This window comes from Zootermopsis nevadensis, unplaced genomic scaffold, assembly GCF_977971745.1.
Source record: "Zootermopsis nevadensis isolate Lab colony 2312 unplaced genomic scaffold, Znev_1.0 Znev_ptg000005l, whole genome shotgun sequence".
Taxonomy (NCBI): Eukaryota; Metazoa; Arthropoda; class Insecta; order Blattodea; family Termopsidae; genus Zootermopsis; species Zootermopsis nevadensis.
This window is the reverse complement of record NW_028259137.1, coordinates 1,277,325-1,304,413: the sequence shown is the minus strand read 5'-3', so window position 1 is coordinate 1,304,413 and position 27,089 is coordinate 1,277,325. Positions and strand designations below refer to the sequence as shown.

The following is a 27,089-nucleotide window of genomic DNA, read 5'->3' as shown; positions in this document are numbered from 1 at the left end:
CATGACTGAGGAACATTTTTTCTTATTTCTGACTATTTTATAACTTCCAGTGTGTTTAATTATCGCCAGTAAAGTTTACGTCAAATTATAACAAGTTACTAATTTATTACGCGATTTCCCAAATTGCTTACGTCACAGAGACTTAACTACGTCGTAAAGTATTTGAAATTAGACTTACCCACCGAATCTGGAACGTGGTTGCCTGCGTATGTTAGACAGGCAGTACAAGAGAAATTGAACATCTTAAGACTAACACTTCTGGTATTAGTTGTTAGAACAGGTAGGAAGGTGACGACAGGATGGCTCGCGAGTACAACAGCGTGTCCAGATTTAAAGGCTCCTACAGCTATATCTGAAAAGTGACGCAGAATGTAAATTTTTTTGAGAAAATTAAAATTACTTAAGCCTAAACAACATACAGCCTCGCCGATCGCAAGTATTTTGATATTATGTTTAAATTACGAGGTGCGATCGGAAAGTTTCAAGACTGTGTCAATAGAGGGCGAACCGGATGTAGTACGAGCTTCTGCCTTTAGGGGGTGCGGCCTACATTCATAGTGAATCAGTGTGCCAGCCGGCATCATCAAATTAGCATTTGTTTCTTAGTTACGGGCGTTTTGGTAGTGCATTACACCGACCCTCCTGCGATTTCGGAATGGCGTGTGCATCAAATTTTGCCAAAGACTCGCCAAAACGGCTACGGAAACCTATGAAATGCTAAAGCAAGCATTTGGGGAGTCCGCAATGGGTCGTGCACAAACTTTTGTGTGGCATTCACGTTTTAAAAATGGTCGAACCTCTGTCGATGATGACGAGCGTTCTGGACGACCATCTTCGAGCACAACGCCCGAAAATGTTACGAAGATTCGGCAGGCCATTCACGAAGATCGACGTCGTACCATCAACGACTTGTGCGACATTGTTGGGATAGGCTATGGGACCTGTCAGCTGATTCTAAAGGACGACGCATCCTGTCTGAGGACCAGAAGCAGAATCGACTTCTCGTTTGTCAGGAGCTCAAAGATCTTGCAAGAACCGACCCCAACTTCCTTTCTAAGCTCCGTGTGACTTCTTCCTCTTCCCAAAGATGAAAATTCAGCTAAAGGGAAGGAGATTTGAGACGATAGAAGAGATTCAGGCAGAATCGCAGATGGTGCTTGACAGGCTGACAAAGAAAGATTTCCAGGGATGCTTCCAGGCTTGGCAGCGGCGCTGGGATCGTTGTGTTCACTCCCAGGGGAACTGCTTCGAGGGTGATGGATGAATTTAATACCTGAGATAAGCGTACGGGTTTTTATTCGCGCAGTCTTGAAACTTTCCGATCGCACCTCGTATATTTAAAACTACCAAAATATAAACTCAGCCTGTCCTAAATTTGACGTCATCTCGAGTATTTTGTACGGAAAGATTCAGGTCGTATTTATTTATATTCTAATATTATTTACTCCATGTACGTACCTTTGTAATAATTTCCGTCAATATCTACACCTTTCGACAAACTGATGCCAAATCCCTTAATTTGTTTATCGATGTTTTCGGCTTCTATAATCTGTGCTGGTTTGTGCTTGACACCTTCCAGACATCCGTGATAAATATACACAACGCCATTTCCCTCATAGGGCGCTCCTACTGCGATGTCTGAAACAACATCGCCTAATTGCAACATTAAAAACAACAGAAAAATGTTTCAAGATTGAAGGTTAGGTTAGGTTGGTGCGTTATAATACGTAAAATGGTTCATTTGGACTTTTTTCATTGTCCAAGTTATAAAATTATAAATCTATATTGTTTCGAAATCTGGATTCTGCTTCCGTCTTCAGGTAGGAAAGGGGGAAGTCTCCTCGTTGAACTAGAATCAGACTTTGTTACAAATAAATCCAGCTTTAGCAAAATTGTAGTTTTATAAGTTTATAATTTAGACTACGGACAAAGTCCACGAAAACAATTTTACGTATAGGCAAGAGGTTTTCATTGTAAGAAATAGTTTTATAACAGTAAAATATTTCTTCGGCACAGAAAACATATTGTCACCCTTTAAAACTCAAGCTAATCGAAATAATATTTAAGAATTCATTTCCTACCTGAAGGAAAACACATTTCTTTTCCATTACATAGATCGGTTTGTTAGGTTATGTTAGTTTAGGTTAGTTTAGTTTAGGTTAGGTTAGGTTAGGTTAGGTTAGGTTAGGTTTAGGTTAGGTTAGCTTAGCTTAGCTTAGGTTAGGTTAGGTTCAGGTTAGGTTCGGTTTGGGTTAGGCTGGGTTAGGTTATGTTAGGTTGTGTTAGTTTAGGTTAGTTTAGTTTAGGTTATGTTCAGGTTAGGTTAGGTTATGTTAGCTTAGCTTAGGTTAGGTTTAGGTTAGGTTTAGGTTAGATTAGGTTAGGTTAGCTTAGCTTAGGTTAGGTTCAGGTTAGGTTCGGTTTGGGTTAGGCTGGGTTAGGTTATGTTAGGTTATGTTAGTTTAGGTTAGGTTCAGGTTAGGTTATGTTAGCTTAGCTTAGGTTAGGTTTAGGTTAGGTTAGGTTAGCTTAGCTTAGCTTAGCTTTAGGTTTAGGTTTAGGTTTAGGTTTAGGTTTAGGTTAGCTTAGCTTAGGTTAGCTTAGTTTAGTTTAGCTTAGGTTTAGGTTTAGGTTAGGTTTAGATTAGTTTAGGTTAGGTTAGGACAATAATGGTTGTTTAGTCATGTGAAACCCACAAACGCATTCTGTGGGGAAAATATAGAATTAATTATATTTGGTATGAAATCGGTTGGGCATTGTAGTGTGACTGGACATAAAAGGGTTATTTACGTAATTTTCCATCACGTACGTTGTTTAAAAAAAATTCCATGTTGCTTCCGAAGATACGATGACACCGAATATGGCGACCAGCAGATGGGGCTAGAAGATTTTCTTTCGAATCCAACCATAGCTGGGATCCATTGTGACGTAAAATGAAAACACATGTCTCGTTCCATTTAGCTTACTGAAATTTCTCTCGTAATTTTCAAAAACAATAATCAAATCTATTTAAATAATTTCCTATTATTATTAATAATACGTTAAATTATGTTCAACAATTAATCTTTTTCATATATAAGTAACCAGTTACATATTTTAATAATTTAGTTAAAAACAAAATGCTTATATATTTTAGCATTAAAAACATCTGACTCACGAAATTATTAACTGCAATTATTAAGAACGACTACGCAATAAACTTTAGCTTCTATCCAGTGTAATTATACGTATTTATTTACTTAAAATGCTGTCAATGACTCGAATTATCCAGCATCTAACGATGGAACGTCTTCTGAATAATTATTTCAAAAGGATTTGTAAGGAAGCAGTCTGTCACCCTGAATTGTGTGACGTCACTCACCTTCATAGCCGTCCATGTTAAGGTCACCAACGTTAGCGACGGCTGTACCAAACCTCGCGCCGTACCGTCGGTTTCCCATTATCATCCGATCTCCTGTTATCTCCTTAAACCTTCCCTACAAACCCCAAAAAGGAGAGAATCTAGAATATACCGTCATATAATTTTTATACGAATAGGACTCCGTTCTGAATAAGCCTCTACTGTAAATGAGTCTACATAGAAAGATTCGTAAAGGGTTAATTAAAGTTTTGTGAGAGGGCGTCATCACAGAAAGTCGTCATATCTCATTTAAAAACTCATTCATTCATTCATTCATTGAATTCGTTTAAGTGTTTGTATAAATATACATTTGTTATATAATTTGTTTATATTTGTTATAACATTTCTACATTCTCTACCTTCGTTTGAATTACACTGCTAAACCCTACATTTTCTTTCCCCACAGTTTATAATTTATTCTTCGTCATATTTCATCACTAACTTTTCCCGCTTCTACTTATATTCGTGCACGCGTAAACATAACCCAACTTTTTGGAGATTGTCGTAATCTTTATTTGTGGATCTAAACTTGTGAGTTTTTCCGCCACTTACTACTTTCTTACATCTAAGTACGTGGATCCAACATTCTTCTTTATAACAGAACTTTCCACTAACGACCTTGAATTTATAGAATCCATTCTTCACCTCGCTATATCTCTCCTAATCTCTGAGAATATCCATACCTTTTCGTAAACTTTCTGTACCAACCTCTTCTTAAATTTATTGTAAAACACTGGTTTTATTCTCTCTCAATATCCAAACATCTTATGCTTATTTCTCTCCATACATTTCTCCACGTATATCCCACATACAGCCACATTTGTATTTTGTCATTAAATTATATCACAATACGCAATTAATTGTAAGTATAAAGCATTTCAATTATCATGTCGGGGCTGAATGGTTGGTAACCATGCTTCGTAATCTGTACTCACGTTATCGCCGTTGATGAACACGTAAATACGACCTTCGTCGCCCACGAGCTTAGCCGAGTTCGTCGCTTGAAGTGAGAACTGGGGAGCTGCTACGACCAAGTCGTCCAGACGGTCCCCGTTCAAATCTACGACGCACAGCGCTCCACCGAAATACTCGCCCATCTGCGTACCGTCGAGGTCTCTTATATACTGCAGGTCGTAAGTACTTCTTAGAGGAAAGTCGAAAATACAAACCTACAACAAAACATCTACTTAAAGTCCAATGTTACTGTTGCTAAGATGAAAGACTGTCTCTGTGGCGGCTACAGTGCCCATAACGAAACCTCAGCATCATAAAGTATGACAGTTCACCCCGTCAAGGCCGCCACCTTGAAAGAAATTAGGCTTGAACACGCGTACTGTTTACTGACCTGATTACTTGCTGGCTGAGTTCGCTTGTTCTGTGTAGACAGGTGCACTCGGCACGGCCCGGTAGGTGCACGGTACGACCAGGTAGCGTGAGTAATGTTTTTTAAAGAGTGGAGGTGCGCGCGCAGTGGCCATAACTGATTAGTTATTTCAAAACATCACGCAGAGTGGTTGTAACTTGAGTTTGAAAAACATTTCTGTTTAATCAAAGGCAGCGACCTAGACTTCGGTGGAGTAGTAAGTTTATCACAGAAGGTACGTGGTGTGGAAAATAAATCTTTTTTCACCAAACAGATTTTGAAATGTTGCTACAAATGATTGGTTGCAACGTATTCTCGCTTGTCCAGAATCTGAGAACTGATGACGTGTTTGTGAACCTGTCTGCAAACACGTCGTCAGAATATTTTATCGCGGACTGTTTACAAACACGGTATAAAACGCACTTGCTAATGGTGTGATGATATTTAAAAGGCTCCGATCCTGAAATACATTTCAGCATTGCTACTAGCTATAAAATATGCCTGTAACAAATCGTGATATTAATTACAAGGAGCCACGTTAAATACAAAAACATAGTTTTGGGCAGTGTATGTTACCTGAGATTCATATAATATAGGGCCATGACGTTTCGACAGTTGGTTTTATTGCCATCTTCAGTGCGAAATATCTTTTATATTTTATTTCAATATTATTAAATCGGCGTTTGTAAATTAAGATATGCACACGCCTAGCCTAAAACATATAAACCAATTACTACACTTGTTTCATTAGGAAACACAAACCTTTCCTCTAAACTGAGCATTTCTCGGAGATCCTGCCACATAAAGATGGCTAGATCTTGCACTCAAAAATCTTCCAGAACTCACAGAATATCCTGAAACATATCCACAATACATAAGAATTTCATGGAAAAATTTATAATGTACACTAACAATTCTTGTACATGGACAGAGGAGTTCATAATTGTTATAAATGACGTCTATTAATTATGTGACTTAGTGATACAATTCTCAAGATATTGTCTATTAATTGTTATTTACGTTACGTAAGATTTGTAAAATATAACCTCAAAGTTTCGTATCGTCATCATACTATTTAGTATTAAACGCACAAAATGTGTTATAGAAAACACTTTTTAACACGTAATGACGTAAGAGTTAACACTAATGATTCGTTACTTGCAGCCATAAAGTATGGTATGTTATTACACTCATAGATACTTATTAGCGTCCTCCTAATGGAAAATGGGTTAGTAGCATGCATATGGCACTTATCAGACATTTAATTAATAATATATAAATAATTCTTTCTTCCTTCAAAAATATTGTTAATTTGATACCAATTTCGAAGACCAGAAGTTAAATATTCCATCTACTACTCCTAGATTTTTCTAGATAAACAGACAAATTAGCGGAAAATTTGAAGATCGTGTAATTAATTATTTATAAATATGAAAAACGTGTGTGTTACATCATCGAAATATTTTCATATGTTCTTATGGAAGTTCCTACGTCTTTCGCGAGTGTTATAAACAAAAATGTCCTCTAATCTACAGACATTCTTCGCTATAATTCTAGAAGAATTTCTGTGTGCATTTTTATGATATAATCTTCTGGCGAAGTGTTTAAATAAAAGTAACAAGATTATTGAATAAGTCTTCAATTTTAAGCTCTCTATGTTCAAAATATCAGATAATTTAAACTAATATTTAGATTAGCAATTACACGCTCAAACACATAATAGGGTAATATAAACTTATTTTATAACCACATTTTATCAAGCCGATTCTGTTTTGGAGTGAAATACATATCAATTAAAAAAAATAGTAACTTTACACGTGAAATTTCTTATATCTAATGGATATGTTTAACATCTACGTTCGGTTTGTTGAAAAATATCTTTACGTAGACGTACGACGGTGAGTAAAGCTTTAACAGAGATTTTCATGAAAGAGTTTGGCTTTCAAGTATCGATTTGCATCTTCAAGAAAGATGAAAATTATTAGAATATCTTTAATAACTTACCAAAGTAACCGTTAGTAGATAATAATAATGAATTCAGAGGAGTGGGAATGTCGGTGATCCTTTCTGTTTGCATACCCCTCCTTATATCGTAGAATGTTCGATCTCTAATTCGAATTACTGCACCTGAATTAGAACACCAAAACGTCTTAGAAATCGGTTATCTTGGGTTAAGTTAGAACTTTGTTCATGGCATAAAGATTCTGGAACTTATTAAACTTACCTTGCCAGTTATAAACTCCGGGAGCACCTAACAAAATTTCGGTACTGTTCTGCAAAGTGTAGAAATAATGTAAGATTTGAGGTTTTCACAGCGATGAGTATGAAGATTTGTCTTCTGGGTTGTTGCGCTGTGTAGTCTGGTAGATGTTAACCAACGTTTCGGAGGTCATACTGCCTCCGTCATCAGAGCGATGAACCAGACTACACAGCGCAAGAACCCAGAAGACGGAAATCTTTTTGTAAAAATAAATATAACATGATGAGGAAAACATTCTATCTCAGATTTAATATAAACTTTTTTGAAGACGTTACTGTAATTTGGTATATACACAAAATTTAGTCCTGAATGAAAAGACATACGTTTATAAACTAAATTGAAACAAATAATGTTCAAGAGTGTATAATAGGAAATACAAATGGTTAAATAACTGATACAGTTTTGGAAAACGACATTTTAGACCAGACACAAGATGAAAGCGAAGAAAATAAAAGGTATTCAAATATAAATAAAAATGATTTCGAGGTTGAAATAATGGGCTACAGAATATTTTAAAAACTTTTATCACTTTTCTAACCTTTGGGAAATGTGCAGTAAAGCCAGCTTCGCCGTACAAATAAAGATAATAATTACGGAGGGTCTGCTTATCTGAAATAGAGAAAACTGCAGTTATACAAAGAAAACCTTTAAAATCCTTTAAATTACAAAGAAAAGTGACAAACAACAGATTCCTACTTCTATTTATAGTATAAAGTACAACTCTCGGTTTACGAACTTTTGATTTACGAACATTCGCTATAACGAACGTCACAATTCATTCAAAATTTCTTAAAGTCGCCAATAGATAGAGTTCCTTATAAAACCAAACACCAAACGTATAGTGAACATGATTGTAAGATTTAAATAAATAAACTTTTAAAAAATGTATTTATTACAATAATTATCATAAAATTATTATATGATAATTATACTGAACTTTTCTTGGCTAATAAAACTAATCTTTTATTTTACGTTACGTATATCATACGATAAACCATAACGCGTATATACATTATAATAAAACGTATTGTATAGACCATTAGATGTTTAGCAAATGGTTTTAAATCTTTAAAATGGCTGCTAACGTATACGATACGTATCGTAAAAGCTCAGGAATTGAAGATACACATAACGAACAACGTCTTGGAACGGAACTTGTTCGTAAACCGAGAGTTGCCTGTACTTTACATCTTCCTTAACTGAATTTCTTCCTGGCATAACTCGTTCAATGCTACATGGATATCTAAGTAGCTGTACAACATGTTTCGGTTTCATCGAACCATCTTCAACGAATCATATCGAAGAGTACTTCTAGACACCTCCAGACACATCAACGTGTCTACAATCTCATCTTTGGTCGATGTAGAACATCAAAAGCATTTCACTTCAAAACAATACATTCGCTCCAATATATGAAAATAATCTGGATATGAACATCACCAGAAAACATCACCAAAAAGCTACACAACAGAAATTGTAATTGAGTTTTAAGTTTGTTGATATAATTTTACACCTGAAGATGGTTCGATGAAACCGAAACATGTTGTAAAAATGTTCCAAATGTAAATCGATTATTCGATGTGGAACATAAAATGATATTTTAATTATCTTATTTATAAATTTTAAATATAATTGTGATTAGACGGACAAAAACCGAATAATTAATTTAATATTTGATTCACAATATGACGCAATTATACTATCTTATGAAAATATATGCACGTTAAAAACATCACATTTTACGATTAAGTGGTCATTAATAAATCTTCATCACATTTAAAACCCTAGCCGAAAAATAGGAAAACATAAGACGTAAACATTGGCAGAAATCCCAGTTCTTTAACTGCTTACGTAAATGTTATCTAAAACTCCGCGTGAGCAACCTGGTGTCCGTGGGAACATGGTTCGCGAGCCCTGCTGTAGAAACAGGGGTTACTTTCATCATATTTATAAGACCGTTGACCTCGACGTAGAAACAGGCAAATTGTAGTCTGAAGGAACTTTGATAAAATTGGAGGAATAAAGCAGGTTCAAAATATTCTGCGTTAATTAATTTCTTTTAGTAACTGAGGAAAATCGTGAAAATTTCTCTGCCTCAGGCACCGGCAATCGAAGCCTGAAAAGATAAATTACCAAATTCTATAAACTTTAGTTTTTAAAAATTAAATCTGAAGTTATGTGACGTTGGCGCATTTTAAAACAATGAAATTTCTGAAAATTATTCATCGTCTTGATTTTTGTCTGTTTCAAAGTTGAGCCCAACAGTACAGGTTTTTTTTACCTGAGGATATACACAGATTCCAGTTTCAAAAACTTTGTGTTTATTTTTTTATTAAAATTTAAAGACAATTGATAATGATCATAAAGTTCATTATTTTGAAACTTTTAAGTTTTGGTGACTTCTATATCAACGTGAAAATTGTTTATGACTCAATGCTTATTTAATTGATCTCAAAACGTCTTGTTTTTATTTATGTTAGACGGAATATTCAACGCTTCACATTTTCAAAATAATATTCTCGTACTTATATCGTTGAGTGGTAGTATCGTCTCCTTTCTTGATTCGCTGGTGTCTGTTAAATAGCACGCACCATTCATGAAATAAGAATAATCACTCCAACGATAATAGGAATTTCTCCATCTGGGTGCACAGGCCTGCAAAGTGTGCAAAATAATAACAGTTAAAAGCCGTGAAGTAGATTCCGGATCAGCTGGGGACCGATTAACCGGACTCTATCTGATTTACACGAAAATTAAACATTTATTTAGAATATCTGTTGTAAAATTTAAAACGCTTAAAGCTAATTAAATAAATACAATAATTACAAAATGAATTGTTGCTAAAATCTAAATTTTAAAGGTAACATTTCGTTATTACTCTCCGTTGGAATATTTTTATTTAGTTGGTATGTGCTGTTTTAAATTTTATATAAAACCTATTTCGTAATTAGTAAATATTTAAAAATTTAAGTGGTGTTTATTATTTTTATTTAGTGTTCTGTGTTATGACAGGTCCATATGAACAGGATCCTTCCATCCTTTTCTCGGACTGGGACCTGTTCATATACGTTCTTGGCAGATGATCCAGAAGTGGTTTGCCATTGCCTTCTTCTGTGTGTGAATGGAGTAATTGTTGGGATGCCACGGAGGAAAACTCCGTGTTGCCTAGACCACGGCCTTGCCCAACACAAGTTATAAATTCGGGCACCGCCGGGAATCGAACCCGAGACCCCAGGATTACAAGGCCAGCGTTCTAACCGCTAGACCACCTCATCTTATTATTATTTAGTGTTCTGTCTGACGACAGGTCCATATGAACAGGATCCTTCCATCCTTTTCTCGGACTGGGACCTGTTCATATACGTTCTTGGCAGATGATCCAGAAGTGGTTTGCCATTGCCTTCTTCTGTGTGTGAATGGAGTAATTGTTGGGATGCCACGGAGGAAAACTCCGTGTTGCCTAGACCACGGCCTTGCCCAACACAAGTTATAAATTCGGGCACCGCCGGGAATCGAACCCGAGACACCAGGATTACAAGGCCAGCGTTCTAACCGCTAGACCACCTCATCTTATTATTATTTAGTGTTCTGTCTGACGACAGGTCCATATGAACAGGATCCTTCCATCTTTTCTCGGACTGGGACCTGTTCATATACGTTTTTGGCAGATGATCCAGAAGTGGTTTGCCATTGCCTTCTTCTGTGTGTGAATGGAGTAATTGTTGGGATGCCACGGAGAAACCGGGGAAGTCCCCGGAGGAAAACTCCGTGTTGCCTAGACCACGGCCTTGCCCAACACAAGTTATAAATTCGGGCACCGCCGGGAATCGAACCCGAGATCCCCAGGATTACAAGGCCAGCGTTCTAACCGCTAGACCACCGTGGCTACAAGTGATGTTTATCCGTAAATAAATTTACTTTTTTCTTACATTTGCGTGTTTATCTTTAATTTTAGCGGATTGTCCGAGAGAATATATTTCCCTACTGAAACGGATAATGTTAAGTTACTGTAATATGGTAAAGCGGACTAAGTCGCAGGCCTTAACTGTTCGAAAAGTGAGGTCGTAAGTTTGGATCACAGTCGAGAAATATGTTTTTCAGCTTTTATGTTGTGCTGTCCTATGTAGGCAAATATATTGTATCTTATCGCTCCCCCGTCAGTGCAATCCTACAAAATTACTGAAAGAATAATTTCAGAAATATTTCTGAATATAACACGCCATAATATTGTACTTTGATGCGTATACAATAAACGAGTAAGAATTATTATTTGCAAATTTATCCTCGAGCACTTGAAGGTAACAGGCTCTTTTGCCCAAATTCCATTCGCCACAGAATATAATACAACGTAAAATAATTAATAAAAATTAAATTCAAGAAAAAATTTCACATCAGTTGCACACTATTCATAGAATATCATATATGTAATGAATTTTTAAAAACTTTTTGTACGTGTCTATATGAACGTCTAACTAAATTTCTTCTCGCAAATCCAAAAATAATTAAATTTTCCAGCAAGCAACATTTTTCCCATCCTATTGTTAATTCCTCCGTCTTAGGACCTATTACTTTTCGTACTATAGTCGTAAAATAGACTCAATTTTATAAAAATACAACATGTCAAATTAATGAACATCAATCAAGAAAACCCTCAGTAGAATTTGAGGTCGTAGCTTCCTGATGATGGAAGCAGCAAAGACCTCCGAAACGTTAGTAAACTTCTACCAGACTATACGACGCTACGACCCGGAAGACGGCAGTATTTAAGGCTTTGACCGGGGTGTTCTTTTGTTAAATCTTATGTGGTACCGCCTGATTCGACTTCTAATGGTTAAGTGAAGTGTTTTCTTCGCGGTACGGTCTGGATTCGTAAATATTATGAAGACGAGCTTCGGCTTCAAAGGGTTAACCAGCTGATTTTCGTAATGGTGAGGTGTAGTGTTTTCTTCGCGATACGGACTGAATTCATAAATAATATTTAGACGATCTTCGGCTTCGAAGGGTTAAACAGTCCCTCAGTTGTCAATCTCATCAGTGTCTTGAAATACACACAGTCTAATGGGTGTGGAGATTAGAACTCGATTCGTCTGTCTGAAGACAGGGAACAGATGCGTTATCTTGTAAACAAGGCAATGAACCTTGAGTTTAAATAACACAAAGGGTATATTATGACTATATGAGTGACTATTAGCGTCTAAATAAGGATTTCTTACTCCGTGGATTTAGGTAAATACTTTAGTCTTACGAATAATCATGACAGATTTATTTTATGTTTCGTTAAGTAATAAACACGTGGTCCTTCAGGTAAAACAGAGTAGCCTTAGTGTTTATTTAAGAATGTTTACGAGCTGAGTGACTTTAACGCGCTGAGCGAAATTTACTCACCACAAAACGTTCACCATTGTCTTGCACTGCGATAGCTCCTCCAAGCCAAGAATTCTCTCTCATTGGCCGGACTGGAGAATTGTAATCCACAGGTTCAATATTACCTATAATTAATTAGTTTTTGCATTCACATATTAATTTCTATTAATCACCATTCCAGTATTAAATCTCAGGGGCAAATATTAGTTCTGCAATTATTAGTAGTTCCAGGGACTCGGATTAATACGGAAATATTTTCTTAATATTTTTCTGGTCGTCTTGGCATAAGCCTGGAGGGACTGACGAAAACCAAGATAAACCTCAAAATAACCTGTCTTTGGACCAAGTTTTGAACCCGAAACACGTGTTTATCTTTCATCACAAAAAGAATCTGTAGAGATATGGTCTTTTTTAAATCTAAAACCATGTATTTGTTTTACATTTTTCTAAAATTGGCTACAAGACTTTGGAACTTCGTTCAAAGTTCTGTGTTCTGTATGGTGTTGAGTGCAGTGCAGTCCTAAAGCAGACTTACCGAAATTGTCTTCAACAGAACTTACCCTTGCTGGCCAAGACGATGTGTTGACAATTGTTCCCCCTGTCCAAACCGCACTGATACACAACCCCCGGTTCATAGACGCCACGATGCTCAGGATAAGTGGAATTACCACGTGGAGCGCCTACCACCAACCTAAAATATTATCCGTGCCCTATATTCGATAATCAAACATCTCACTATAAAATAATATACAGTTCTTTTATTCTGTCGCAGTGAAATTACTTCGCTGTCTACAGTTTCTCATTTATTTCCAAATTTCTCAGGACAAAAACGAGATATTACATTAAAATATTTACATACGCGTTCTTCCACGTTTATCCTAACTCATCTTTCATAGACTAGTTTACCAAACGAAGTTATGTTATAAAATTAACCAAACCAACGATCGACCAATCATTGAAGAAGCATGAGTTAATGAATTCGGTCTTGGCGATGGTAAACGCGTAGTTTTATATGAGACATCTCGTCTCAAAAATATAAACAACATAAAACATAATATTGGCAGGTTAATAACTGAAACAGGTTTACAGGTTTGGGAAGACTCAAATGATAATTAGGGTAAAAGTAAAGCTTGGGATATCAGTGGAAAGGAACCAAAATTTATTAGAGAATGTTTAGATTATTACATGTTAAAGAATAATAAAGTACTTTTTGTGAGCAAAGTTCTAAATTATGTGATACGATGAAGCAGGCTAAATTAGTATGGATCGAAAGCAAAATTTCAATAACAAGAGGACGGAATGTCTGAAAAACAAAATTATAGAACTAGGAAAATACATTAAGAATAAAATTAAAATTTTTATATGGGTTGGAAATGAATTTAAGAAGAGCTACGATATACAAATAACATTTTAAAAAGTTTCTATGACATTTAAAAAAACGTCCATAATACGGGATCAACACAATTTTAATTTCGTTCGTTTGATATCGATTATCGCAATATCATTGTCCATTTTAATAAATTCGCTTGAAGTGATCTTACAGCTTGGCGATGATTCTAAAAAGAGTAATTTTTAAGTCCCAACAAATCTACAGTCGTGTTTTCTTGTTGGTCTGATTTAAAGCAATTAAAAACAAATCCTGCTTTGGAGAAGTAATTACAGGCAACTCTCGGTTTACGAACGTCACAATTCATTCAAAAGTTCTTAAAGTCGCCAATAGATAGAGTTCCTTATAAGACGAAGTGCCAAACGTATAGTGAACATGATTGTAAGATTTAAATAAATAAACTTTTAAAAATGTATTTATTTCAATAATTATCAGAAAATTTTGTAACTCTTTATGTTTCTGATTAAAATTAACATGTACGATGTCTTGTTTTATTATTCTTTACTTATTTTATTTTACGTTACGTATAGTATACGATAAACCATAACGCATACATACATTATAATAAAACGTATTGTATAGACCATTCGATGTTTAGTAAATGGCTTTAATTCCTTAAAATGGCTGCTAACGTATACGATACGTATCGTAAAATCTCAGGAATGCAAGATACACATAACGAACAAAAACGTATAACGAACGTCTTGGAACCGAACTCGTTCGTAAACCGAGAGTTGCCTGCACTGATTGATTCGGGATTAACTTTATCCATTACGCGTCAGCAAACCATAAAACAGCATCCAGCACATTCACTGACTTCGAAAATATATTTATGTACTGAAAATTATCGGACTTTGCTATAACAGAAGTTACTAGGATCTTTCTGGACAGCGCCTTCGATATTATCAAAATGCCCTGTTGAAGCATTCCGTGGAATAAATTTTACTTACATGTTTCACAAAGTTTTCAAAGTTTGGATGAAACGGACAGTTAACCACAATCATTAAAACTTTTCCATTCTGATGTTTCGTCATTCTGTTAACGATATTAAACCATTCAATGAGTGTCTCACTGGTCCATCCACACCTTTTACGTAAATCTCCAGATAAATGTCAAACTGTTCATGTACGCTTTATGAAAACAAGTCGGTTGTTTTCCTTTTACCAATTAGAAATAGTTGTAGTCTCTCATCCGTAACATTTGCTGCTAATAAAACTTAATTGGTCCTTAGAGGTCCTGCCTCTTCTGCATTTGATTCCTTTTGTTGCTAGTGTCTGGCCTGGCATCGATCGAAGGACGAATCCACATTCAATTGCATGTCTCCTCCTTTGAAACACGAAATCATTCCACTAACTTTTTCTTCCAGGATTTTACTCCATCTTGTGACACTTCATTTAATTCCACACTCAAGAGATTTTATAAATAAAATTAAATTTATCTCCCCAAAACTGTCGAAACTTCCATTTAATGCTGAAAATCCTGAACATTAAATTCTTTGGTAAAATTGAGACTTACTCTTTGAATCACAGGACCAGAAACGTGAACATTTAACCCTATCGTTTTGTGGAACCAATCGAGAATATTTTTATCGATATAATCGTTACTGCTTTTTCTTACTATTCTGCAAAGTTTATCGTTTCATGTCTCATCCACTCGAAGTATTTTACTCTCTGCATCTTGTTTTCACAAAAGTCTTGCTAATTCCGAAGGCTTCTATAAGCTGTTCTACTCCAAGCTTCTAAAAATCTTAACACTTGCACTTTTTATTTAAAGGTTAGTTCTTTTGTATTCCCTGACATCTTGGCTACTGCTACAAGTTATTTCTACAACTAACAATGAACTGCCACTTGCTACGGTCCGCTGTAAACTGGCAACTCGGCTCAACTCAAGTAGGAAGGGTGGGGGTAGGAGTGGGTTGAATGTGCTGCTACTAAAACGGAGTGGCTATCGACGGAATTAAGGAAAGTGAAATGCAAGCAATTTTGTTTCAATGAAGACTTGACTAAGTAAATCAAATGAGCGTTTCAAAAGTGGCCACATTATACAACATGCAGATGGTCACTGTGTACATGTGATCACGTTAGTAAGTTATACTGTACTGTAAATAAAAACAAATATTTTTAAGACGTTCAGTCTAAAATAAATTTCAATTTGATGTATTTAATGAATCCTTCGAAAATGTGGCAAAGTTCGAATATACAGAACGACAACAAAACAAATAAAAATTTGCATTAGTGACGACATTAAGAGTAGACTGATCCTGGGAATGTTTACTCCTCATATTATAGTTTTAATATTTTATATTCACATGCAGTATCTAAAAATACGAAAATTGAAATGAGCAAAACTAATTTTATAGTTTATTTTATATAGGTATAGAAAATTGGTTCTCACTCTAAGGGAAGACGTACATTAGTAATGTCTAAGAACAAAGTACTATAAAAATATTTGGATATAAGAAGTGTAAAATAATATGAAGATTAAAAATTTACACAATGGGTAGCTTCTTATAGAAATGTTACGGTTAACAAATCAAGACTTGTGAGTTGCGTTAATTATGAATTATACATGAGATTGGTTAGAAATACATACAAAATTTTAGTCCGAAAACCTGAAAAGAAAATACTACTTGGGAGAATGTTATTAAAACGGATTTTTAAAATGTAGAGTAATAGATTATAAACTAAATCTGGAAACGTTAATGATTTTTAGGTTTGAATGTTAAGAATTAATGTATAAATGTAAGAAAGTATATTTTAATGTTAACAATAACGGTAACGAGTATGGCACAATAGTATGTAATATCGTAAGGGATACCCTCAAAATTTGCCGAGCATAGGAAGGAAACTTCGTGTGGTTAGCTCTAACGTAATATGTTTACCCAGAAATATATTACTCAACAATACAGAAGCTATTTTACCTATTCATATAAATTACATCGTACAGATTCTATAAATATGAGCGAACTTCGTTTAAACAAAGATTTTATTTAATCTAAAACTTCTTGACGATGGTGAAGAGTCAATTGAATAAAACTTTTCTTGGATATTATCCATCGTCTAGTAAATATAAAACGTAAAAAACGACGTTTCGGAGATGGGACTCTATCTCCGTCTTCAGGTTCCTACACAGTTGGGCCCACTAGATAGAGTCCCATCTCCGAAACGTCGTTTTACGTTTACTAGACGATGGATAATATCCAAGTAAATTTTTATTCAAAATTTTTATTCTAAATACAATTATCATGATATCATTTTTCGCGAGATTCAAATTCAAATCCATTATTAATTTAGAGACTGGATTGCATTGAGCTTATAGATGTAAAAATGATAATTTACTTAATATTATTTTACTTTCATGTAAATCACATCAAAAAAGTTTCAAACAAGTATTTAGATCTTAATCAAAGATAGACGAGGTGCGATCGGAAAGTTTCAAGACTGCGCCTATAAAAACCCGTACACTTATCTCAGGTATTAAATTCACCCATCACCCTCGAAGTAGTTCCCCTGGGAGTTAACACAACGATCCCAGCGCCGCTGCCAAGCCTGCAAGCATCCCTGGAAATCTTTCTTTGTCAGCCTGTCAAGCACCATCTGCGATTCTGCCTGAATCTCTTCTATCGTCTCAAATCTCCTTCCCTTTAGCTGAATTTTGATCTTTGGGAAGAGGAAGAAGTCACACGGAGCTTAGAAAGGAAATTGGGGTCGGTTCTTGCAAGATCTTTGAGCTCCTGACAAACGAGAAGTCGATTCTGCTTCTGGTCCTCAGACAGGATGCGTCGCATGTGGAGTTCTTCCTTTAGAATCAGCTGACAGGTCCCATAGCCTATCCCAACAATGTCGCACAAGTCGTTGATGGTACGACGTCGATCTTCGTAACATTTTCGGGCGTTGTGCTCGAAGATGGTCGTCCAGAACGCTCGTCATCATCGACAGAGGTTCGGCCATTTTTAAAACGTGAATGCCATACAAAAGTTTGTGCACGACCCATTGCGGACTCCCCAAATGCTTGCTTTAGCATTTCATAGGTTTCCGTAGCCGTTTTGGCGAGTCTTTGGCAAAATTTGATGCACACGCCATTCCGAAATCGCAGGAGGGTCGGTGTAATGCACTACCAAAACGCCCGTAACTAAGAAACAAATGCTAATTCGATGATGCCGGCTGGCACACTGATTCACTATGAATGTAGGCCGCACCCCCTAGCGGCAGAAGCTCGTACTACATCCGGTTCGCCTTCTATTGACACAGTCTCTAAACTTTCCGATCGCACCTCGTATACCCAAAGTATATTTTGTAGAATCAGATTTTTTCAGACAGCTGATTAAGTTCATATGCAGAAGATTTAATTAATTGATACAAACCAAAATAAAATCCGACAAATTTTGTTTGACGACACCCAATACCAAATTTAATAAGAATCTGTTCAGTGACAAGTAAGAATTTCCTATTAGGCATTTGTTTTTTGTATTCCGTGTAAGAAACGTGTAATTATACGTGAGGTGCTTAGGCTCTGTTTAATTTGCCAAACATCGAAGTCACAGACCGAATCAAATGAGCAGATTATAAAAATATACGACTGCATAATCTTAAGATGAAACAATTTCTTTCATGGAAAGAAATTAAACAAAGGGCATAGTAACAAATTACGAAAAACATTTAGTAGGAAGTTGCCAAGTTTTGTGAGTTTCAGTTCAATCATTTATGGAGCTATTGATGGCCTGACAATGGAGGCAGTAAGCGCCTCCGAAACGCCCGTTAAATTCTGTCATCTTCAGACTCACCCCAGTAAGAAAATGAACTGTCAAAAATTTGTCATCTATTAAATATATCAGTAGCCTAATTTCATAAAATCTTTTCTTAATTTTAAACTTTCTTGAGCCTTGGACTGCAAGAATTTCTGTTTAATGTTCCCACAAATGTGCCGATGAATTTTAGTAAACTCCCCCAATATCAAATTTAATGGCAATCCGTTGATATTTTTACAATTTGTCACATTAGAGCAGACGAATTTTGCTGTTCTGATAAGACCCTTTTCAGAGTTTAAAATTCACCTACCTATAAATAAAGCCTGTGGTTCCCTATCAGAATCCAATCACAACGCATTTATCCTATAAGTCACAGAAATAATCCAGATTTGTGCTTACCAGTGTTTTAATCCCTGCTTCCTTAAAGCAACTGTAAATCCGAAGTAGCTCCCAGTTTGTATTTTTGGATCAGTAAAGACTCTAGCATATCGCCAGTTCAAATTAAATCCATCTGTAATAATAAATGTCACGAACACAAAATATGATGCACAGACAGAAATCCATCTTACATCCATCTTCATTAAAAGACACGCGACGGAGTCACGACTCAAGATTTGATTAAATATCTACAAGGAAGTTAAACCATCCGGTTAGAGATTAATTTCGACATAATACCACATCCGGCAGCAGTTGGTTATACTTGCGCACAAAACATTGCTAATAAAATACCGTCATTGGTATTCATACAAGACCAATATAACTAGTTCACACTCTATTTTTTCGATAAAAATTGTGTAGGCATTTCATATTTCTTCCACGTGTGCTATATGTTCCTTCAATTTTTATTCTTATCGATCTGATAACAAGTAACAAAATGCATGTATTAAACCCTCTTTCATGTGACTTCCTGTGGTTCTTTGCAATTTAATTTTCGCAGATTTAAATATCTTCTTCAGGACGATGTTTTCGGATACCATCAGTATGTTTCCGTAGTTTACAGTCAGAAACCACATTTCGTACACGCATTAAAGCAGTGGTATTCAACCTGGGGTACGCGTACCCCCGGGGGTACGCGGAGACATCTTAGGGGGTACGTGAAATTTAAAAAAATATATATTATTTTATGATAAACACTGAATAATCAGTAATATAATTTGTTTAATTTATTTTAGATGTAGATTATATACTATGTATAACTTGAATTATACACCAACAACTTTGGGGGTACAAAGTTGGAAGAGAAATTATATCTGGGGGTAAGCGAAGACATCTTAGGGGGTACGTGAAATTTAAAAAAAATATATATTATTTTATGATAAACACTGAATAATCAGTAATGTAATTTATTTTAGATGTAGATTATATACTAAGTATAACTTGAATTATACACCAACAACTTTGGAGGTACAAAGTTGAAGAGAAATTATATCTGGGGGTACGCGAACAAAAAAGGTTGAATACCAAAGTTTTAGAGAACAAGATAAATTATAACATCGTGCATTTTAATCTTTGGGAATGGCGAACGTTTGTGAAATACCGTATTACTGAGTCAGAATATATTTTGCTCCAACATTTAAATAAAAACGAAAAGATTTTTAAACAAAATTTTGATGATATATTTAGTTAATTTTATGTACTTTATTTGCAAAAATTTATATTTTTATAAGTCAAACGCTGTTACATTTGAGGTTCTTGTAACGTAGGCCTGCGTATGACAAACAAAAACAGAAATTAAACTTACCCAAGGTCGAGTGGATATCTAACAAGAAATCTGATTGAAATCCGTTCGGTAATTTCGAAAATGAAATATGTTTTGGAATATTTTACTTGGATATTTATCCCATTTGTAGCTTTTCTATTAGATGATTATGGTTTGGAGTGGACATTCTGTCTTCCCTATATTTAATATTTCATTCGGAATTTGCATGGTTTGTTTATCGAGTTGTGTGATTTACGTATATAAGTTTTCGTCGCGTTCGTAAGGAATTTTTTTTCAAAAAAAATACACATTAACTTCATTTTAGTTTGTCTGTCCTGACAGCTATATATAAACTTCAAATCCAATTTAATGACCTTCATAAAAATTTTAAACTGGAGAGATTTTACTAAAATTGAATGGCATACCCCATTTGATTTTCGAAATCGATAACAAAATAAATGTTTATAGTGCGTCACCTCGTAACTCGAAATCCGTTAAGACTGCTTTTGATTCACGTTCATGTGGAGCTAACTAACTGCTCATTTGTCTATTTGGCATTTAATTTAAAATTCAGTAATTAAAAATATATCAGCAAGATCATGGCGAATATGCAAAATGTGTTAAGAAATGCACAAGTTTCTTAAAAATATTAGTATCGTGTTTATATATCTTCGTGATCTGAATTCAATTAATCACTATTTCCTTCGTTTTAAGATGATGTGTAATGTACAATATAGCGTTCAATTAATAAATTAACTATTATCACAAACATTTGAACTGTTCAAGATATAACAATAGGAATCATGGGTTATTCAACATAAGGATTAACATTATTAAAAAATTAGTTTTCATAAATACTACAAAACGACAGACGTGCATACTACATTCTTTACTTGGCACAAATATTATATTATTTACAGCTTAACAATTGTTTTCCCGAGTCTTTCGGTCAAAATAATTGTATGACTAGATAGTAATGTATTAATTAACAGCAGTTAGTTTACACGACATAAATCCACTTTTACGTCTTCAGTACAATGCCTTCTAGGATACACGATTGATGTAAGGATAAGTGTGGATGGATGAATAGATAATTCAGATGTGCTACATGAATAAACATGAGATTACAGACGAATTAATGAATATTCACATAATTTTAGATTCACACATGAATTCTGAGTCCATACAAATAATTAGGGTATTCTCATGCGCACTATTTCTGAGGAGACAACGAGTTTTACGAGGTTAGTTTAAAGAAGCTGGATGTGTTTTTCGAATACTATTTTACGTTCTTCCTCCTGAATCAGGCATAAAAGTAATGTAATTTTCAATTCTAATACTTTACGAAAAATCTGTTTATCATAATTCCTTTCCGCGAAGTGTCCCATGTCCAAGAATGAAATGACAAATTGCGTAAAATTCCTTTCAGCTGTTCGAAAATTGTGCCCCATCGTGATATTACGGTGTGACGTCATGACCTTTCTTGAGGTGAGTAGAACTTTCGAAAACTTGCACCGAATATGGCATATCCCTGTTTTTGTAAAGTGTTCTGACAGGAATAAGCTACAGGGCAGTTGAAGTACAAATTCAGAATCAACTTCTTTAATGATTTCATGTTTCATTGTCATTTATAAGACGAATATCTGCAAACCGCAGAGACAAGTTCGTGCAGAGAGGCCTTAAAGGGAAAATATTCAGTTTTTGTGACGTAAAATCTTGCATACAAACAAAAACTGTTTACACTTTAAAAAGACACAGTCCACGACTGTAATTTTGAGACTTGCGGGGTGAGGAAGTCTTCGGACTTCCTGCATTCCTTGCAAGTCTCAAGATTACAGAAGCGTACTGTAGTACCAAACGCGTTTCGACCTCAAAAGTTCGCCATCATCAGTAGCAAATTAATTCATATTAAATCATACAACTGATATGCAAGGTTTTTCGATTATATGACGTAAGCTAATTCGAAATGTCTGTGATTAAAGTCACAGAAATCTTTAAGAGCCCAAAGCTCAGGGAAACGTCCTGATTCTTTTGTGGATTATTTAACGACGTTTTGTCAACTCCATAGCTCACACAGCGTTTAATGGTAGAATATTTGTGAATGGTGATTTGCAAATGATTTAACATTAGTCGTGGCCCACTTTAAAGTAGACGCGTTGAAGTAACTTTGGCTTCGTCACGGATTAGTAACATAAATAACACCGGAGCTTAATTCCGGTAGTTTCATAAGAAAACTCCAGTTCCTACTGAAAGTTTCCATGGAATGTGTTACAAAAAAAATCATCTGTGAAGCTTTATTCGCCATCATCAGCGACTGCTGTCTCACCTTCAGCCTGAAAACAAAACCTGTATAAAACTCAGTTTCTGTGATTCCTTATTATTTTACATGTCTCGATGTTTTCACGAAGGTCTAAGACCTCTCAGTAAAGTTACTAGGCAGAAAAACTCTCATTTCACAAGCACTGTTTCTTATACTTTTGATCAGAGTATAAATAAGTAGACAAATGTAAGAAAATAATAAAAGAAATAATATCTCGTTAAATTTGAGGAGGGTATAAAGATGATAAGGTAATTATTCCTCACGGAATTTCAACAAAACAATTACTACTAACACCACCTCATCTAATCAATAAATCCTGTCTCCGTTACGTAACCCAAGGATTCATTACCACGTCCACACTCAATTTTCTTAATCCACATTTGATTATTACAATCAATACGCCTAGGTCTTCCAAGTCGTATATTTCGTTCAGATTTCAAAATAGTAACACAGGCCTAACAGAAAACTGCATGTATATAAAATCCAGTCGCCTTCAACTCCTATCTTCCATAGATCCCGCCTGAGATTATCCTCCCATCTACGTCTAGGTCTTCCCAGAGGTCTCTTCCCCTCAGGCTTCCCAAATAGTGGACCCAACCAACCAGATGGCTTACCGAACAAGAAGGTTCATCACCGAATTAACTAAAGCCCTCCACCGGACCCTGTCCTGGGCCAACAAAATTCAGTCTCCTTCAACTCCTATCTCCCATAGATCCCGCCTGAGATTATCCTCCCATCTACGTCTAGGTCTCCCCAGCGGTCTCTTTCCTTCAGGCTTCCCAACCAATACCCGGTGCACACCTCTTGTCCCATCCATGCGCGCTACATGTCCCGCCCATCTCATTCTTCTCGACTTAATCACCCTGACAATACTGGGGGAGGAGTACAGATTTTTAAGTTCGTCATTATGCAGTTTTCTCCATGTCCCATCGTCTTTTCCTCTAGGCCCAAATATGCTCCCCGACACCTGCAATCTGTGTTCCTCCCTCAGAGTGAGAGATCATGTTTCGCACCCATACAAAACAACAGGCAAAATTATTGTTTTGTATACTTTAATTTTCAGGTTCTTAGAAATCAGACGGGAAGACAAAATATTTTGGACTGAGAAGTAGCAAGCATTTCCGGAATTTAGTCTCCTCCTAACTTCCTCACGAGTATCATTTTGATTTGTTATTGTTGTTCCCAAATATTTGAACTTTGTAACCCTTTCAAAGGACTTATTAGCCACCCTAAGATAATTTTGCCCGCCTGTCTGCTGAGGACGAGATACTAACATGTACTTAGTTTTTTCTGAATTTACTTCCAGCCCCACGTGTCTACTAGCCTCTAGTAAAATTTCTGTGTTCCTGGAAGATTTTAGTACCTGCAATATTAGTAACTGGAATGTTGTCTTAAAAATAAAGTACCTAATCTGGCACGCAGTTCCAGGTTAAAATAAATATGAATAAATTACGATACTAAGCCGTTCTACTCCCACACTCGCATCTTATAAAATCTTCTACCCTGGAAATGTCGGGAATTAAACCAGCTTCTAAGTCCCATCGTCTGTACTACATACTATTACCAAGTTTACAGAGGGACGGGGTCTTCAGCCGTGGAAACTTTAGCAGTAAAAAATACATTTACGAATAATTTAAAATATTATTATAGTAAACGAGTGTTCAAATGAAAATACTATATATTAGGCATTAGAAAATAGTTCGTAGTTAAGAAATAGAAAAGCAGGAGATCATATTTTCCTTCCAAAGTTTAACACGTACCTCTTTTAAAGCCTCAAGTTCTTCTTTTTTCTCTCGTTTGAAGAACCCCATCTGGAAAAAAACACCAGTAATATCCATGGTCATCAGCTACTCCATATTATCCTCTGTCCACTAAGACATGGTATATACTGAATATCGTTACACAATTAATGTTTCGCCCGTAGTCTCGTCTCACAAACAAACTCTACTGAAATTGAGGTTTCATACATAACCCATAAGAAAATTACTGTCAGACCAATCTTTAATATTCTATACCGTGGCACAGAGCATTTGTCACGAGTTATAGCACGCCGTTTGATTATTTTGCGTGAGTCAGGCGTGTTGACTAATCCAGTTGGCCGAAATCCGTGCACAGTAGCGAAGCAGCTGTGTTGTTTGCTGTCTCGTCTTGTGCAACGCAAATAATTTTGTAACTAACAAACAGAACCAACGAATCTAGAACTCGCGGTAAGTTTTTAGAGCCATACTTTTGTTTTTGCAGTCTGAGAAATGTCTTCCCTAACCTCTTTCGAGGAAGGACGTTACAGCAGCCACCGAATCGCGATTAGTTCGACAGCGTAACCTACAGACAACTGCTAGAAACAGAGAGAAAGTTGGTATCTCTGCTGGTACGAGGTGCAATCGGAAAGTTTCTAGACTGTGTCAATAGAGGGCGAACCGGATGTAGTACGATCTTCTGCCGCTAGGGGTTGCGGCCTACATTCATAGTGAATCAGTGTGCCAGCCGGCATCATCGAATTAGCATTTGTTTCTTAGTTACGGGCGTTTTGGTAGTGCATTACACCGACCCTCCTGCGATTTCGGAATGGCGTGTGCATCAAATTTTGCCAAAGACTCGCCAAAACGGCTACGGAAACCTATGAAATGCTAAAGCAAGCATTTGGGGAGTCCGCAAACTTTTGTGTGGCATTCACGTTTTAAAAATGGCCGAACCTCTGTCGATGATGACGAGCGTTCTGGACGACCATCTTCGAGCACAACGCCCGAAAATGTTACGAAGATTCGGCAGGCCATTCACGAAGATCGACGTCGTACCATCAACGACTTGTGCGACATTGTTGGGATAGGCTATGGGACCTGTCAGCTGATTCTAAAGGACGACGCATCCTGTCTGAGGACCAGAAGCAGAATCGACTTCTCGTTTGTCAGGAGCTCAAAGATCTTACAAGAACCGACCCCAACTTCCTTTCTAAGCTCCGTGTGACTTCTTCCTCTTCCCGAAGATGAAAATTCAGCTAAAGGGAAGGAGATTTGAGACGATAGAAGAGATTCAGGCAGAATCGCAGATGGTGCTTGACAGGCTGACAAAGAAAGATTTCCAGGGATGCTTCCAGGCTTGGCAGCGGCGCTGGGATCGTTGTGTTCACTCCCAGGGGAACTACTTCGAGGGTGATGGATGAATTTAATACCTGAGATAAGTGTACGGGTTTTTATAGGCGCAGTCTTGAAACTTTCCGATCGCACCTCGTAGATCCATCCGCCGCGCTGTAGTATGGCAGATGGCGGGTCTACTTTCTGCCTTAACATACCGAGAGGTACCGCGACCACCTACTACAACCCCTTGCCACTCCCTTTTTGCCGAAGAACACGAAATGACTCTTGGCGAAGAGTCTAGCTAGTACGTGTTTCGTCTTACCTTATGGAGAGCCATAGCAATGAAGAAAAGTATTAGAATTCCACAGATGATGGCCAACACGATGATCCAAGTAGCTATACTGCCTTCTGGGATCTTGCCGTGAAATACTGTGTGTACAGTCACGCCATCTGGTCTGTATTAGAAAGAAGGCTGAGATATTTCTTTGTTTCATAGCGAGATATTTACATGTACTGGTATATTAACATACAGGGGTATATTATAAAAACCTAAACAGTTCTTCATATTCATTAATAAATAATAGTATTTAAAAAGTATAACTTACTTGTGGTCTATTTGTTGCATTGAACCTGGTGGACTTAAAATGCTTACTTTCCCTCGAGATGAAAATAGGATTATGTCTTTGTTGTCGAGTGACGTTTCTGGAAAATAAAGTAAAAGTATCTCTAAATATAAAACACTCCTTCTTTGGCGCAACAGCCCACTGCCTCTGCACAATTTCTACTGAATCCTGATTTGATTGCCAGAGCCATCTAGCAGTGAATCAGGAGAGACTTGGGTGAGAAATGGCCGCTGAATTTTTGTTTACGAAACATCTCGTTCATGTTCGTAAAGTTCTTTTACGTTCCGTATATCTATGTCATGGGACCGCCGGCTTAACTTCCATGACCCTTAAAAATCCATCGACCTCGGCAGGGATTGAACCCGCGAACCTTGGGTCCAGAGGACAACAAAACATTACTTAATATTTAATTACCCTAAACCTTAAAACCAACAAGAAGAGAAGGAAAAATCCATAGCAAAGTCAGAAATTCAACAAAGGAAAATGAAATTTTTTTGGTACCAACTCAGAATTTGAAAATTCAGTCCTCACCTCAAATAAAAATTAAAGCTTCATCATTAAAATAATTAATCCTGTTTAGTGAAATAACCGTTGTTTATTCTAAAAATCACATTAAACCCTACACAAATATTCTGTATATAAAATGAAGATTTGAGAAATGTTAAATTATTTGGTGTGTTGGCACCACTGTACTTTAAAGGCTTAAACGTGTTGCATTAATTTTCTAAAATAAATTAATATTTATACTAAATCAACAGCAACATAATTCAATATAGACTATAAAATATATCTTAAATAAAAAAAATTTTTAATATACTGCAGAAAGTATTATTTGTAAATTAAAATATTCTT

General features: G+C 36.1%; 2 protein-coding genes across 10 annotated transcripts in view; both read right to left on the bottom strand.

Moving 5' to 3' along the window:
• LOC110839547 (integrin alpha-PS3) overlaps window positions 1–19,150 on the bottom strand; it is a 36,323-nt gene extending 17,173 nt beyond the window's left edge. For 3 of the 4 annotated variants that reach the window (XM_087343346.1, XM_087343345.1, XM_087343347.1), the window contains exons 1-12: window positions 18,921–19,150; window positions 12,948–13,078; window positions 12,409–12,512; window positions 9,549–9,678; window positions 7,562–7,632; window positions 6,988–7,036; window positions 6,768–6,890; window positions 5,526–5,617; window positions 4,336–4,569; window positions 3,362–3,476; window positions 1,459–1,638; window positions 179–352 (exon numbers count right to left, since the gene is read on the bottom strand). In XM_087343346.1, the coding sequence (XP_087199472.1) occupies window positions 179–352; window positions 1,459–1,638; window positions 3,362–3,476; window positions 4,336–4,569; window positions 5,526–5,617; window positions 6,768–6,890; window positions 6,988–7,036; window positions 7,562–7,632; window positions 9,549–9,678; window positions 12,409–12,512; window positions 12,948–13,078; window positions 18,921–19,102 (1,585 nt within the window). In that variant the 5' untranslated portion in view covers window positions 19,103–19,150. Of the gene's footprint in view, window positions 1–178; window positions 353–1,458; window positions 1,639–3,361; window positions 3,477–4,335; window positions 4,570–5,525; window positions 5,618–6,767; window positions 6,891–6,987; window positions 7,037–7,561; window positions 7,633–9,548; window positions 9,679–12,408; window positions 12,513–12,947; window positions 13,079–14,724; window positions 15,684–18,920 lie in introns of those variants that run through there. The other variant, XM_087343348.1, reaches the window with a different exon arrangement.
• A 1,944-nt stretch (window positions 19,151–21,094) lies between these two features.
• Window positions 21,095–27,089, bottom strand: part of LOC110839546 (integrin alpha-PS3) — a 46,405-nt gene continuing 40,410 nt past the window's right edge. For all 6 annotated transcript variants that reach the window (XM_087343352.1, XM_087343353.1, XM_087343349.1 and 3 more), the window contains exons 22-25: window positions 26,220–26,316; window positions 25,937–26,069; window positions 24,301–24,351; window positions 21,095–22,553 (exon numbers count right to left, since the gene is read on the bottom strand). In XM_087343352.1, coding sequence (XP_087199478.1) covers window positions 22,515–22,553; window positions 24,301–24,351; window positions 25,937–26,069; window positions 26,220–26,316 — 320 coding nt within the window. In that variant the 3' untranslated portion in view covers window positions 21,095–22,514. The remainder of the gene's footprint in view (window positions 22,554–24,300; window positions 24,352–25,936; window positions 26,070–26,219; window positions 26,317–27,089) is intronic.